General features: G+C 43.8%; 2 protein-coding genes across 2 annotated transcripts; both read left to right on the plus strand.

Annotated features, from left to right (window-relative positions):
- Positions 1-629: 629 nt before the first annotated feature.
- On the plus strand, positions 630-7773 carry dlat (dihydrolipoamide S-acetyltransferase (E2 component of pyruvate dehydrogenase complex)). The gene is made up of 14 exons (XM_070982759.1): positions 630-1047; positions 2206-2307; positions 2398-2522; positions 2964-3126; positions 4004-4130; positions 4276-4463; positions 4576-4717; positions 4837-4904; positions 4997-5095; positions 5424-5531; positions 5630-5748; positions 6174-6336; positions 6448-6584; positions 6678-7773. Exons 1-14 carry the CDS (start codon positions 793-795, stop codon positions 6805-6807), a joined length of 1926 nt encoding a protein of 641 aa, XP_070838860.1. The 5' UTR covers positions 630-792; the 3' UTR covers positions 6808-7773.
- Positions 7774-10455: 2682 nt separating this feature from the next.
- LOC139344885 (immunoglobulin superfamily member 11) lies at positions 10456-14605 on the plus strand. Its single transcript, XM_070983311.1, has 7 exons — positions 10456-10636; positions 11542-11696; positions 11958-12024; positions 12160-12291; positions 13353-13508; positions 14052-14174; positions 14269-14605. Exons 1-7 carry the CDS (start codon positions 10498-10500, stop codon positions 14469-14471), a joined length of 975 nt encoding a protein of 324 aa, XP_070839412.1. The 5' UTR covers positions 10456-10497; the 3' UTR covers positions 14472-14605.
- The last annotated feature ends 1225 nt before the right edge of the window (positions 14606-15830 follow it).

The raw sequence follows: 15830 nt of genomic DNA on the forward strand, positions 1-15830 counted from the left end.
TGACTTCCTGTAACTGTATTATTAGTGTGTGTGTTTGATATGTGTACAGACGCACAGGCGGATGCAAATTATTTTCACAATAAATTTTCTTTCAGACTCTAATGATTTATTAACTAGTTTTACGCCATGAACGTTTCTTCGCTGTGATTGGATGAACAACGTTGCGCGCTCATTAACTATTCGGCACTTGACTTCCCCATCCTAAAGGAAAAAAGCTCTTTACAGCGCACTTCAGCCTGCAGGCAGTGTCATTGCCGAAGCACATTACAATAACGTGAAACCGAATTGTAAAACTGGGAGTTAAAGACTTAATTAATTGGCCGCATAGACTGTAGTTGAGACCAGGCAGATAAAGGCACTGTACAAGCTATTGCATTGTCGTATAATTTATTGCCACCATGTGGTCGCTTATATAATTGCAGTAAAATATTCACAGCTCTTGAATAGAGTTTCTTTTTCGAACCATCAGGCTTTGAATTTACTTACTCTTTTTTATTTCATAAACCATGAGTAGGTGTTTTGGTTTTATTCACGATGGTGGTCTTTATTTAGTATTCAATGATTGGAATTTGAACAGCCATTGTTTACGACATCTCTTTCGGAGCGACGGCAGGACAATCAGGAGAGCCGTAAATCGTTGTGTTTTGGACTGGAGGAGGTCATTAGAAAGTGAGGAGTAAGTACGGGCCAGTTCTCCAGGCACAGAGACGTTCGGTGCCAGCGTATTTCCGATGCCGGTGTAAGACAAATACATTATTCATCATCTCTGTGTAGTGTTTCAACCGCTGCGAAATGCTTCGTCTGATCCTGCGGCTCAGGCCGTCCGCTGGGCTCCCCTGTCCCCGTGCCCTCCCGGCCGGGCCTGCTGCGCTCGGCACCCGCTCCGTGCCCGGAACCGGCTGTCTGCGGCGGCTTCACTGCGGGGCGGGATACCGCTCCATGTCTTTGGGGTCCGGCCTCAGCCACAGAGGGACTCTGCTGCGGTGTCCCCAGCTGACAGGCAGCTGTCAGAGCACGCGATTCTACAGCCTGCCGCCGCACCAGAAGGTAACGTTGTCCGACCCGATGTGAGGTTGCTATAGCACCGACGTTACTGCTAGCATGACCTCCCTAGCGAGCATTAGCTAGCTAGCTAGCTAGCTGGCCGTTGTGTAGCCATCAGATTCTAACACTCCTGACACACATTAAATCCAGCTATTGCATGAAAAGTGAATTCGGTGTTTCGTTGCTGTAAACCAGAGCATCAGCACATTAATTCTATGTCATTAGGTGACGTCGCTGGAAGTTGGTTCATTGGCATTTTAGTTGCTACATGAATCTGAGGTATTCAGTTATGAGTACAGTGTGTCCCCATCTCCCAGGCTGTCACACGAACGTTACGTTACGTTATTCATCGTGTTTGGAGCCGCGGAGCTGTCTTCTTGCTGTGTTGTACCCGAGAGATGTGCATCACCGCCCAGACCAAACAGAAAGGCAAAAAGACCTCACCCCCAAACACCTGGATGCATTAGACTTTTTCACTAAACTGGATCCAAATCCAGATCTGATTTACAATGTCAGTCACACCGGCATGCATGTAAACTCAAACTCCACTGCTGTCAGCAGCAGAAATGATGCTCAGATTTTGATGTTCCGGTAGAAATTTCAGTGTTCTACATCTGGAAAAATTAGATTTTCTTGTTTCAATTTTTCCTAGTTACGTCACGCCTCAGATGTTATTTCCAGGAGTGACTTGTTTAGCCCTGTGGGTCCTTTCCAAAACCCAATTAACCCATAATCATTTTAACACTATTGTCCCGCAATTGAAATCACCAAAAAGTACATTTGTTTGGGAACTTATCTCCTATTTATCTCTCCTGGTACCACTTCTGTATATCTCCTATCAGAAGTTACATAACCTTGAGTGCTACTCTAAAACCTGACAGGTCTGTTGAAATACAGGTCTATGTGGGTCATTTATTGGGGAAGAGAATGAGGTAATGATGATGTAGCAACTACAGTTACAACACCTGACAGTTGCCAGTATTTGCAATGGCCTGTCATGAAGCCCCAGTGAGGATAATGTAAAGTGACAACAACGAATTTTTATTTACTTTTTTTTCATATATTTATATATACATATTTGGTCAGCCTCCAGGTTAAATATGGCACTTTGTCATCACCAGTTGACCCTTGACCTCCTGGAATTTGTTTTGTGTTCATCAGGTGGAGCTCCCCGCGTTGTCACCCACCATGCAGACAGGAACCATCGCTCGTTGGGAGAAGAAGGAGGGAGACAAAATTAATGAGGGTGACCTTATAGCTGAGGTGAGGAGCAGTGGAACTGTGGTGGAACTGTGTTCCATTGTATTGTAGAAGTCATCACTATATGCCTTTCAAATGTTTCTGTCTTTGCAGGTGGAGACCGACAAGGCCACTGTTGGTTTTGAGATGCTGGAGGAGTGCTATCTGGCAAAAATCCTGGTTCCTGAAGGCACCAGAGATGTCAGCATTGGAGCAGTAATCTGCATCACGGTTGAGAGGTCTGTCCTGTGACAATGTAAAATACAGACTTTAAAGAAATGAAATGTTAAGAAATGTGTTTTACAGAGTAAAACGGGTGTCTGATTCAGATTGGTTTGCAAAAGCATTCTCCTAAACCTGAAGCCATGGGATTGTAACTGTTCACGGTTCACTGTTCACTGTTTCTTTCACAGTGATGAATATGAGCTAGATGGTCGATCACACGCTCTAATGGTTTTCATTAATTTAGCGTCAGCATAACAGCTGGTATTTCTGCACAAAGTGTCATTTCCATTGGCTGCTAGAAACTGAATTTCATACTCCTTTCTTACTTTTTGAGCTTTGGTTACAGAAACAAAGTAGTTTTTAACATGTCACACAGTTTCTTGTCCTTTAGTCTGAATGTGGATGTGCTTTGTGTGAATTATGTCTAACGTCTGCGTGTATCTGTTCGCCTACAGCCCTGACCTCATCCCAGCCTTTAAGGACGTGACGCTGGACTCAATCAAAGCAGCTGGTGCCGGTCCCTCTCCAGCTGCCTCCGCTCCTCCTCCTCCTCCTCCTCCTCCTCCTGCTGCTGCTCCTCCTGCAGCCCCGGGCAGCTCTTACCCCACACACATGAAGGTAGGCGTTGTCTCACATCAACAAAGTGCAGTCAGGTGTCGTGTTGCCGCTCAGTCGAGTTGTGTAAAGGATGTTTACGGTCACAGTGACCTGGAGCCACAGCTTGAGGTTTATCAGTGTTGTTCAGTATGATGATCTGTATGTGAGGGGATCATTGTGTGCCTCCTGTGTATTAGAGCAGAGCAGCAGAATGAAGTTATGTGGTGACAGTTCATAAATTCTGCACATAGTGGCTTTAAATTTAATAAGTGACTCTAAAAACTTGACACAGAATTTAGCTTTAGCTCCTTGTTTCATATGGTGCTTCATATTGATGCAAAACATGAGCTTCAAGCAGACATTCCCATTATTTATGATGCTGTCATGACGAAATAGTGTTTGTATTACCTTGTAGTAACAGTAGCAGTAGCAGTGGTTATAATGCTGAGTCAGTGATATGAACAGCAAATCTTTGTTTGCAAACAGTGGAAATATTTCTAATTATTTTGTGCTTGTTTCTGTTTGAAAGTACCTTTTTTCTTGCTTCCATGTTCACCTCACATCCAGCTGTCCAGCTGGCCGTTGTTGCTGAGAATAAAAACAAATTGTTACCATTTGAAGTCATGCTGACATTGACACGATAACAGTTAATCAAACAGAGACACAGTAGCTAGAGGGAGGGTTTCATTTGGCAGGGGCTGCTCTGACAAACGTCCCCGGCCAGAGTCGAACCGGAGATGACGCAGTTGCGTCATTCGGGCCCTTTAGGGTCGTTCTTTCAATTATCCTGTAGCCTTGACTGTGTTGGTCACTAGTTTCCTGTTCCAAGTGCTCAGACTGGAAGCTGGAGAGCTCCCTTGGCATCTGTCGCTCATTTTTGTGTGTGTGTTCGTTACAGATCACACTTCCTGCCCTGTCTCCCACCATGACGATGGGAACAGTGCAGCGCTGGGAGAAGAAGGTCGGAGAGAAGCTGAGTGAAGGAGATCTGCTGGCTGAGATAGAGACTGACAAGGCGACCATCGGTAAGCCCAAACTGAGTCTGACACCTCGGTCATTCACTCAGTATTCCAGTGCTGTTGAACATCTGCTGAATTCTGTTTTGTGTCCTACAGTATGACAGGTAAAGCTCGCCTTGCTCACCATGTTCTTTCATGTGTTTGTGTGAAGGCTTTGAGGTGCAGGAGGAGGGATATTTGGCCAAAATCATGGTACCAGAGGGTACTCGGGATGTTCCCCTGGGAACGCCGCTCTGCATCATTGTAGAGAATGAAAGTGACATCGCTGCTTTCAAGGATTATGTAGAGACTGGGGTGGCAGAGGTTTCCACCCCACCTCCAGCTCCACCTCCAGCACCGGTGAGACCCACATGAAGCTTTCCAAATGCTCCCTAATACATACTGACTTTCAGTTTTACAGCAGCTTGTACAGGTATAACTGGATTTGTAAGCGTTTGTGTTTATGTTCTAGGCTGCTGCTCCGGCTGCTGCAGCACCCAGTCCTGCTCCTGCAGCCGCCGCCCCTGCAGCACCCAGGAAGGGTCGTGTGTTTGCCAGCCCGCTCGCCAAGAAACTCGCTGCTGAGAAAGGAATTGACCTGGCACAGGTCAGCGGTAAGTGACCAGGACACAAGCAATCGCAGTCTGATAATTTTGTGTATACATACACAAAATATGGAGCTAAACAAAGCAATGGTGAAAGTGTAGTGTACATTGTGTTGTTCTCCGTTCAGGCTCTGGTCCGGATGGACGCATCACCAAGAAAGATATTGACACCTTTGTTCCACCGAAGGCTGCACCTGTAAGTGAAGCTCACGCTGTTGCTGTCGTACTGTATGCGCCTCAAGATTTGGTTTATAATGTCATTTTAAATCAAATCATTTCTGTTGGCAGGCCGTGGCTGCTGCTCCCGCTCCAGCCGCAGCTCCAGCTGCTCCTGCACCTGCACCAGCCGGGACCTTCACAGACATCCCTATCAGCAACATCCGCAAGGTGAGAGCAAACAAACACATGTTTTTTTTTTGTTTTTTTTTCGTGACGTGATGACTTCCTCTCCCACTCAAACTCCTCTGATAGCAGCCGGGTGTAATTCATGACACGCTCCTTCGTTGCAGGGTGTGGTTCTGATGTATTAAACGCTACAAGACAGACCTCCTGAGGGGTCTTCACAGTGTGCTTCTCTTATCTCTCACCCGTGCTTCCACATTTTGCCCACATTTATCAACACCAAACTCGACAAACACACCCGGTTCCTGTCTGTGATGAATTATGGATCAAAGCTGAAGCGCATACAGAATATGTATATGTGTCTGTCCTGCAGGTGATCGCTCAGAGGTTGATGCAGTCCAAGCAAACCATCCCTCACTATTATCTGTCTGTAGATGTCAACATGGACCAAGTGCTTCAGCTTCGGCAAGAACTTAACGCTGTGAGTTTTTCTTCACAAATTGACGCGTGACGGGGTGAAAGACAGAAACTTTATTTCCTGTGTCATTTTTTTGAAACAACCTGGCCTCCTCTCTGCAGGAAGTGAAAGCCCAGAATATCAAGCTCAGTGTGAATGACTTCATCATCAAAGCCAGCGCTCTGGCCTGCCTCAAGGTTCCCGAGTGCAACTCCTCCTGGTTGGACACGGTCATCCGCCAGTGAGTAAACACACATAATCAGCCGTATCCACACACACGTGAATGTGCAACCTTCACTTCCAGATGAGTCCGTCTTCTTCATCAGTCACCGTCTGCTCATTTTTAATTAAAGCTCAAAAGTAATGCTGATAAATAGTTGATTTGTCTTGTTTGTTGTTTGCCTCTTCACATTTTCCCTGCCATCAAAACTCTTTGCATCTGAAATCTAAATTTCTGTCACTCACATCCACGGTAGCATCCAGATAAATGGATGCATCAAGTGACTGAATGTACAAACACATTGGAAATGTTGTCATCTAGTGTAGCTGCACTGTTGTGCCAGTAGAGGGCACTCAAAGCACAGACATCTTTCCTCATTTTGCAACAAGTCGCATTGACCACATTTCTATGCTGGCATTAGTATTGACTTATTTCAACTTTTCCAGGAATCATGTGGTGGACGTGAGCGTAGCAGTGAGCACAGCCAGTGGCCTCATCACGCCCATAGTTTTTAACGCACACACCAAAGGACTGGCGACCATCAGCTCCGACGTCGGGGCTCTGGCTGCCAAAGCGAGAGACGGCAAACTGCAACCACATGAGTTCCAGGTACGGCACATGATCTGATCCTGCGGGTGCAGGATAGTTAGTTCTTCGTGTTCTCTAGTGAGCCAGCAAAGTGAAATGGTCCACTTCAGTGTCTGTTTTCTTTTCTACTAGGGAGGCACATTCACAATCTCTAATTTGGGGATGTTTGGTGTGAAGAACTTCTCAGCGATAATCAACCCTCCTCAGTCCTGTATCCTCGCCATCGGCGGCTCAGAGAAACGGTTGATACCTGCTGATAATGAGAAAGGGTCAGTGAGCTACAACACAAGCCGGACAGACTGCATTAAAAAAAAAAAAAAAATTAAAATCTGAAGTAGTGTGTGTGCTTCTGGTTTTCACAGGTTTGACGTAGCCAGCATGATGTCGGTGACGCTGAGCTGCGACCACAGGGTGGTGGACGGGGCGGTCGGCGCACAGTGGCTCGCCGAGTTCCGCAAGTTACTGGAGAAACCTGTCACCATGCTGTTGTGATTGGACTGTACTGTCGGTAAACTGCAGCAACAGGCGGAGACCTCTCACCGAAGAGATCTGATTGGTCTAAACCGGTCTGGATCCTCCTGTGAGCGGCCGGTCTGCCACCAGGTCACTCCCAGTTACCCTGAAGGCGAAGAGGCAGAACTCACTCCGCTTACCTGTCTGTCTCGCTGTCTCTCCCGTCTGTCTCTTTCTCTCCTCTCGCTCTCTCTCACACTTCTTCTATTTATTAAAGACCCCATCTCGTGAGAGACCAGAATTAGGTTTGATTTATCCTAGAATAGACACTGGCCATCTGTCACTAAAACATTGATAATGTTTTACAAAGGGAAGTGTTACATGTCCAACCAGCGAGCATATTTATCCCCACACTCTGTGTGTGCGTGCGTGCGTGTGCGTGCGTGTGTGTGTATGTGTATGTATGTATGTATGTGTGTGTGTGCGCGTGCGTGTTTCTACCTGCTTTCGTCTGTGCTTTTATGTGACTGTGATAAAGACAGCAGGAAGTGCAGCTTCCTTTGAGTTAAGGGTTATGAATTTTGTCAGCTTTCAGCAAGAGGATATAGTGTAAGCTAACTTTGACACACACTCACACACACACACACTTACACACACAAACCTGTTCAGTGGCCACAAACACACACACACACGTTAAAATATTTTGTGTGTTTTCAGTGTGTTGACGTGTATATTCTTCACTGTGGGATCAACACAGTGCTGTATATATATATATGGTGGTGAGCTCTGATGAGGCCTCACTGTACAATTCACTATCTGTACAGTCCTGAATGATAAGAAACGCTCTTAAAGGAAGTACTGACCAGTTCTGCCAATTCTTTCCCTTCAGTTTATTTTCTAATCTCAGAGTAAAACATTTACTGTTGAAATATTCTGTGTTTCACAGCTGGAACGCACAAAGCTGGTGCTGGATGTTTGTTGTTTGAATAAATTGGGATAAGTCGACCTCGTGCCATAAGCTCTTTGGTTTGGGTTTCTATAATTAGACCTATTGTACGGGCCCAAATTAAAGCAGTTTGGAATAAAAACAGCACTTAAAATGTGACCGTAAATAATTTGAAACATTTTGGAAACGAAGAACAAAGAAGCTACTCATTAGCTTTGTTTTTTTTTTTTATTATTATTATTGCTGCATACCACATGGAAAAAGTAAAGATCTCAGCCTGCAGTCAGCTTCCTCATTTGCATATTTCCTTTTATATCTGGGTTGGCTGCTGATTCACGTGGGCCAACACACACAATAAAAACTCCACAGCACCTGAAAGCAAGCGCAGACTGCCTCCTTATTCATGAACGTTCTCTTGTTTTGGATTTGATCAGCAAAACTGGCACATGAAAGTGCTGCCTAATCACTTCAGTTCTTTTTCACATGAACAGTAAAATCCAAGCCATAGTAACATTTACAGGAGTCCAGACTGCAGGTGGAGAAGTCGACCAGCTTGTATCGGTAACAGGAAGAGGCCGACCTCACCGAGGCGACATAATAAAAGGTTAAGTTTGAAAACTCGAAAAGGTCAACTGTTGCTTTTCTGATCTCACCTCAAGAACCTTTTTCTGAGCTTTTTTTTTTTGATCCAGTCCAACTTGAATCCCTATTTTATAAAGATACTTTATTTCCGCGTTGGATAAATGTAGTGCAGTTAAAAGAGCATTTCTTTCTTGCAGTGAAGTTAAAGTAGCATAAATTGGAAATACTCAATTATTCAAAATTGTACTTAGTAACTCTCCACCACTGATTTAATCTGATAGATATGTAGACTGGCTTGAATTACGGCCCCCATAGCCTAACTGTGCCCCATCATATGAGTGTGAATGTCTAACTGGAACATATTTGTTCCAGTTCAGACATTCGCACATCTGAACTGGAACATCTTTGGATGATCGCCGGAGAACTTGGCAGGCACATCGACTTACGTGAGTCATGAATAACTAACACATTTTATGTAAATCCATCAAAAAGCGCAGATGACGGCATGTTGTTTAGCCCATGGGTCATAACTGGATGATGTCCTTATCACCACACGACTTGCTGCAAGTGTCAAAAGCTAATCTTTGAACATTTCCTCACACCAGTGACAACTTTGGGTCTTTGCCTTGAATCCGTGAATCACTGTACGCAGATGAGGAGAAAACCAGTTCTGAAAGAGAGGAAGCTGGAGGAATTTTTTCTTTTTCAGATTTTTAGAACTTCTACACCGCGCTTTAAACACATTTCATGTAGTAAGTCATTTGAAAAGCAAAGCAGCTCTGAGTGAAAGGCTTCATCTGTCCTGTATGTTTTCTATATTCACACTTACTCAGAAAGGCAGATTGTAGCCATGACTTTCAGTCTGAAGCTGGTTTTATCTCAGCAGTTATCCTTTAACATCTGGAGTAGAAACATTAAATTAGTTGAAACTATAACAAGTGGAAGCTCGATTTGTTCAGTGAAACAAGCTACAAATGGAAGATAAAGGAAAGAGAGATGATAGATGATGATTATCTACAAAACACAGGATAAAATGCTTGCACACATCTGAACAAAACCCTCAAGTACATGAACAAGAAAATGGTAACTCAGTTCATTATTGATTCATCTGTCAAGTTTTTGTATGAATTGAGTTGTTGTTTAGAAATATGAAAAATGCCCATTTAAATCCCCAAAGGTGAGGTTTGCTTTTTTTCCAAATCAGCGCTCCAAAACCTGAATAATTTCCAGACATAAAACAGATAAAGGCACAAATCCTCACATTTGATGAGCTGGAATCAGAGAATTTTGCCTGATAAACAACTGGACAAATGATTATAGAAAAACGTTGTAGATTCGTTTACTGTTGGTTCACTTGTGGATTAGCTCACTGATCATCCCAGCAATGATGACATTTTTTTACCCTTAAAGTGAACATGTTAAGAAGAAGAAGAAAAAGAAGACGACATCCTTTATTGTCTCTCCACATAGTATATATACACACACACACACACACACGCCATGCTTGGTGAAATTTCTCCACTTTTGACCCATCCTGGTAGTCCTTCCTCCGCGGCAGACTAGGAGTGGTGGGCTGCCATCCGACCGGCGCCCGGGGACCCAGTTTCTTTTTCTTCACCATTGGTCAGGTGGTGACCTCCATACATGATTTTTAGAGGGGGGGTTCATTTTATAGAAGATCCTCCAGGTGAACACGCAAACCCCACACAGAAAAGGCCCCTTTCCTCTTGAGATAAGGGCAGCAGGTACCGAAGGCATGGTGGTGACTGTTAGCTGCTGTTAGCTGACAGGAAGTCATCACTACAGCCATGTGGTGCAGAGGGAAAACCTGCAGGATGGATCTCTGCATCCATGGCAACAAAAGCTGTCTGCTGTGCATCACGTACTGTATGTTACCCTGCAGCACTGCGTTGTCTTATGTCAAACAGGTGATGTTTTCTATGGAGCAGCTGCAGTAATTTATGTTACACTAATTAGACTACAAGCTGGCCTATTAAAGCTTCCGCTCCGGAGAAACTTTCGTGACATACATAGTAAAAGTTTGGACATGAACAGTTAATAGACATGACAAAAATCCACCTGCAGTCACTTTAGTTTATTGTTTTGTGCACACAGACACAGAGAGGTGAGAGTAAATTACCAATGAGAGCGAGCGTGAAGGAGGGTGGGGTTGGTTGCATCGCTCAATAGATTAATCATGCATGCCTAGTTTTTTTGGCCTGCAGCTTGCACACAGGGGGAGAGAGGGCTCCCTCTCTCTGTGCTTCCTCTCAGCGATGGGCTCTTCTGGAAGATGGATGCTCTGGACCCTGTGTGTGAGTTTCACCGCTCTGGAGAACGGTGAGTGAACCTGTCTGATGTCTTAAGCTTTGGTACAAATACAGTTAGACAAGAGGAGGAATACTGGCCATGTCGAATGCACTGCTGCAGCATGGCTTTGAATCTATAGTCCTGAAGGTGTCGTGTGGACCCACAGCACTGAGAATAGTGTCAAAACTAGACTGACATGCAGCTCTGAAGCTCTTGAGTATTAGTTTGACTGTGAGGTTACAGATATTTTTTGGCAGCAGACTGAAAGAAAATATTATTAACAATTTAAAACTTAGTCAAATACTTTTTTCCAGCCAGAAATGTAAGATTTAATACACAAAATGGCTTTAATCATATAGAAGAGTGACGAGCTAAAGATCTAATCCGTGTAATTATTTCTTTCTTGCTTAATCAGAAAGTGCCCCTGAAAAACGACCCATTTTAAATATTGCAGTTACATCCAATAATGCCTGTTTGTTGTGTTGAGTGTCTGGATTTGAAGGACTCCGCAAAGGCCGACACTTTAGAAAACTGGTGATCTACATGGAAACAATGTCGTGAATTGACAGAATGTTTTCATGGACGCATCTCAGTGAAGTGAGCTGTTGTTTCACTCAGTCTCTGACCGCTTTGGCTCACCCTCAAAGCTGTCAAGTGTAATTAACAACTAATATGCACGCTGAATCCCCCCCCCCCCAACACACACACACACAAAAGGCCTGGGGATGGGAGAGAGAGAGGGGGGAGTTCATTATTTCAGTAATGAGGGAGGAGAGGGAGGAGCGATGCAGTCTGCACGTCAACAGGGAAACTAGACAAGTTAAAAGCAGAATAAAACATGAGGAAATTGAAGAAATCACTCCTGAACTGAAAGGCAGACAGATACGACTGGCCTCATTTCTGTTTGCCCTTCTCTACCATCTCAATCGACACAGCTGCACTCCGGGTAACCATGAGGGAATCCAGCCTGAAGGTGGTTCAGGGGGATTTCGTGGTCCTGCCCTGCTCCTTCTTCACCTCCAGCCCACTCTCCAGACTCAACGTCATCTGGACTCTGGCTCCCTTCTCCAGTCCAGAGACCCCAATACAGGTCTGACTCCCGGCACAAACGCACTCAGACACCTCTGACAGGCTTCAGTGGTGGCTGAGAAAGTTGCTCTGAGAGTTGTTTTGCCTTTTAGTCATTTCTCTGGCCTCTAATTCATTGCATGTGTTGGTGAAGGTAGTGACAAGTTTCCATAGAGAAACCTGACGCAAACCCACATTAAACATCCATATTAAACCTACAATCACAGTAAAGAACGCCTTCTATATTAAGCCTGTCTGAAACGACTTACTGACTCACTTCCAGGTGATTGTGTACGACCACGGACAGGTGATCGAAGACCCAGCCCTCATTGGCAGGGTGGGTTTTACAGGTGAGACCAGTGGAAACCTTTTTTATCTGAATTATGATTTTTTTTTTTTAAGAGTTTGTTTCTCAAACAACATTTTTCAAATGATGAATTCAGAGTTTAAAGAGAGGATAATTATTCCATGTAAATCGACTGCAGGTATTCCCTGGAGCGCAGACATTGTCCTGAATGACACTCGTGTATCAGATGCTGGTATTTACCGCTGCATGGTCAACAACCCGCCAGAGACAGCAGATCCCGGCATAGGAGAACTGGAGCTCAGTGTTCTGGGTGAGTGTGTCGCATATTCTCCATTTCTACTAGTGTAAGCCAGACGTTTGAATTAGGGATGCATCTCTGTGTTTCTTCTGTCTGATACTCATATTTGGAATATACTCAACCATATCTGCCTTCGCTGTTGTGCGTTTTGTTGCAGTACAAACAGAAGAGCCAGACAGGTTGAAACAACCAGGTGGCGTTTATCCACAGCAGACTGCCTTTAATCATAGTCCAGACTGAAGCACTTCAATGACTATTTGATGGATTGCCACAAAATTTCACAGAGACATTCATGGTCCACAGAGGATGTAGTGCAATGACTTGATGATGAATGAATGAATGAATGAATGAATGAATGAATGAATGAATGATGATCCTCAGACTTTCCCTCTAGCATCCCCATGAATTTGATTATGTTTGTGTTTTTGACTGAAAGGCAGCCTTTGGGTGGATTTCCATAAAATTTGGTTCACAAATTTGGTTCTGCTCAAGCAGCTATTTTTAAGGACGTTTTACTGCTTCACAAATTATGTAAGAGTCCTTTTTGACTTGAATGCTAATTTTAGTCAACGGTGCCCTGAGGATGAATTGTAATGATTGATGATGCCTTATTTTTTCCCCCCAATGCTTTGGTTTAAATACCTGCGAAAATAAACAGAAATCCCATCAACCTCAGCTGTACTCCAGTGCTAATTAGCAAAGTTTAGCATGCTAGCATGCTACACTAAGATGAGGAAAATGGTAAACATTATACCTGCTAAGTATCAGCACTTTAACGTTCCCATTGTGAGAATATCGACGTTTAGCATTTAGCAAATATATTTGGTATCTTTGTTTTCCTAAAATCGTCTGTATCCTCTCACATACATTACTATTTGTAGAGAAATATAACTAGTTTTGTAGACATGAAATACTTTTAATGGAAAAACAATGAGGTATAGTGTAATGTCAGTTTGAGTCTGATGTGCAGGTTCGCCTCACAGTGAAACACATATACATATCTTCAATCTTTGTCTAAGACTTCCGTTATTTTATGTCCTTTTAGAAATGACTCTGATTTTTTGTTTTTGTAGCGCCTCCTTCGCTGCCTGAGTGCCAGTGGGATGGAGATATTGAAATGGGAGGAAGTGTCACGCTGTCCTGCTCAGTGGCAGAGGGTGTCCCCACTCCAGAGATCCGCTGGGATAAACTGAATCCAGAGGAAATCACACTTCCCATCAACATGGAAGGTCAGTGACACACACACACACACACACACACACACACACACACACACACACACACACACACACACACACACACACACACACACACACACACACACAGAGTATTTACCCACTTGTTGACTTTTCACTAAGGACGATAAAACATACAGTATATTTTAAAGCGACAGTGTTCTGTTAAAGGGGCAATGCAGTGATTTTGTATTAGACTTCCATCAAGTTTGGGGACTCACGAGACTTATTTCAAAAAGAATGGTGAAAACCAAACCAGCTGTAGCCAAGATATCCTGACTTGAGTGTCTAGTATGAATTTAAAAAAAAAAAAAAAAATGGAAAAGCTGCATACATACATTATACATCCCATAATGCAACTGGGCAGTGGGCAGCATCTTTCATTTGACTCTCTGCCTCTTAAATGCCCAAATATTACAAACCCCGTATCTCCAGTTTGAAATGCAGGCTTTTAAATAACAAACAAGACTCAAGCCCAGCCCAAGACAACCCTGATGACATCACTCTGACATCACTGGGGTCTCTCTCCTCTCTCAGGGGATCTGTCAGGCTCCGTCCAGATTATCAACGTGTCCTCTCAGACGTCTGGCTTGTATCGCTGCTCTGCCACCAACGTCCTGGGAACAGAGAACTGCTACGTCAACCTGTCCATCTACGGCAGTGAGCACCTGTTTTTTCACCCATAATCCTCTCTGCTTCTTCTGGCTGCAGATGCTTAAACTGATTTTAACGACCATTTGGCCTCTCTCTGCAGCCCCGGACACCTCCTCAGGCGTGCTGCAGGGTGTGCTGCTGACTTTGTCCATGTGCTTGGTGCTGCTGGCTCTGCTGGCGCTCGTGCTGTGGCTCCACCGCACGGGACAGGACGGGAGGTGGAGGGAGGGCAAAGAGGAGGAGGAGGAGCGTTACAATGAGATACGGTACACTCCGTCTCTGATGAAGCGCTCGTTCGTTTGAGTTCTCAGCATCCACAGTTCTCAATCCCACCCGCAAAAAGACTTCCAAGACTCTTTGCTTCATGTAGATTTTTACAGCCTGTGCTCCCTGCAAACTGCTGCATCATGTTTCCAAATAAATGCAAAGTTTCCAATCAGTGTGGTATTTTATTCTCGAGTGTAGTTGTAGGATATACTTTCAAGCTTTTCTCCAATTCCCTCAGTCAGGAGGCCATTAAACCTGCATGATGACACAAAGAAACAAGCCGCCATCTTTACTTTTAGTATCCTGCCTTCATCAGAAGTCTGTCAGCCCTTGAACCTCACCCTTAACTTTGAATTCATCTTATTCATCATTCGGCTTAGTGTTACAAAGCATTGTCGGATCAGGAATGAGATCGAGGCCGGCGAGCTGAAGCGGCAGTCCGGCAGACCAGCAGACTGTGCTGCAGAGAAAGAGCTCAGTGTCCAGAAGAAAGACGGCAGGAGGTCGTCGGGTCAGCTCTCTGTGGGAGGAAAAACTTCCCTCTGCCAGCAGAGGAAAACATTGAACAAATACGGCCAATCGTTTATATCAACTGTTACATTTGCAGCATAATTACTGCACACTGACTGAAAGGTTAAAAGGGTTAATTACTTATGAGACTGCAAGTTAGCTGATCCACAGCATATTACGACTGGATTGTTTGACTGAAGAGAACAAGGAACTGCAGCAATTCTGCTGGATGTTTAAATTTAAAAAAAAAAAAAAAAAAAAAAAAAAAAAAAAAATCATTTTTAAGGTTTCAAAATGAACAGAAATGAAGCCAAATTCTCCAGACTCCCTCGGAAAAAGCCAGCAGAGTAAAAAAAGGGAAAATGAAAACACTCACAGCAGCTGATTTGCAAACAAAGACACAAAAACCTTTAATTTAAATAGGAGAAAAAAAAAAAAAAAAATCACATAAAAAACTGTACAGAACATTGAACATCGACTTAAAAGTTCTTAAATAAAAGACCCCTCTCCCAAAGTAACTAAAAAAAAAAAAAGAAAATGATAAACAAAGTGGGATGGTGTATGATACATTTTGTGCAAAAGAAGTACTAATTGATTCTTCCCAAACTGCACATTTCAACGTGAAGAGTTCCTCTCCACTCAGCTCTCCCCTCTGATGGGTAAACACAAGAGTCCCTCCCCTAAACCTCAACATAGTGTCCTAAATGCAAAAGAACCCAAAATCCAATAATAATAAAATAGATTTATATTTTAAATATATATTTATATACCAAACATGCTGTACATAATTTCAGAGATTAGGAAATCCCTTTTTATTGACGCCCAGGTCTGTCCGTGAACTTGTGCTTTCCTCAACTCCCAGCAATGAAAACAAAACGCTCCCTG

The sequence above is a fragment of the Chaetodon trifascialis genome, chromosome 16 (assembly GCF_039877785.1).
Source record: "Chaetodon trifascialis isolate fChaTrf1 chromosome 16, fChaTrf1.hap1, whole genome shotgun sequence".
Taxonomy (NCBI): Eukaryota; Metazoa; Chordata; class Actinopteri; order Chaetodontiformes; family Chaetodontidae; genus Chaetodon; species Chaetodon trifascialis.

Bases quoted from the DNA above. Each gene is read 5' to 3' on its own strand.
- LOC139344885 (XM_070983311.1), top strand. From the start codon at position 10,498: ATGCCTAGTTTTTTTGGCCTGCAGCTTGCACACAGGGGGAGAGAGGGC. The intron at 12,025-12,159 runs GTGAGACCAGTG...AATCGACTGCAG, and splicing joins TGGCAGGGTGGGTTTTACAG to GTATTCCCTGGAGCGCAGAC. The intron at 14,175-14,268 runs GTGAGCACCTGT...CTCTCTCTGCAG, and splicing joins CAACCTGTCCATCTACGGCA to CCCCGGACACCTCCTCAGGC.
- dlat (XM_070982759.1), top strand. From the start codon at position 793: ATGCTTCGTCTGATCCTGCGGCTCAGGCCGTCCGCTGGGCTCCCCTGT. The intron at 1,048-2,205 runs GTAACGTTGTCC...TGTGTTCATCAG, and splicing joins GCCTGCCGCCGCACCAGAAG to GTGGAGCTCCCCGCGTTGTC. The intron at 4,718-4,836 runs GTAAGTGACCAG...TTCTCCGTTCAG, and splicing joins TGACCTGGCACAGGTCAGCG to GCTCTGGTCCGGATGGACGC.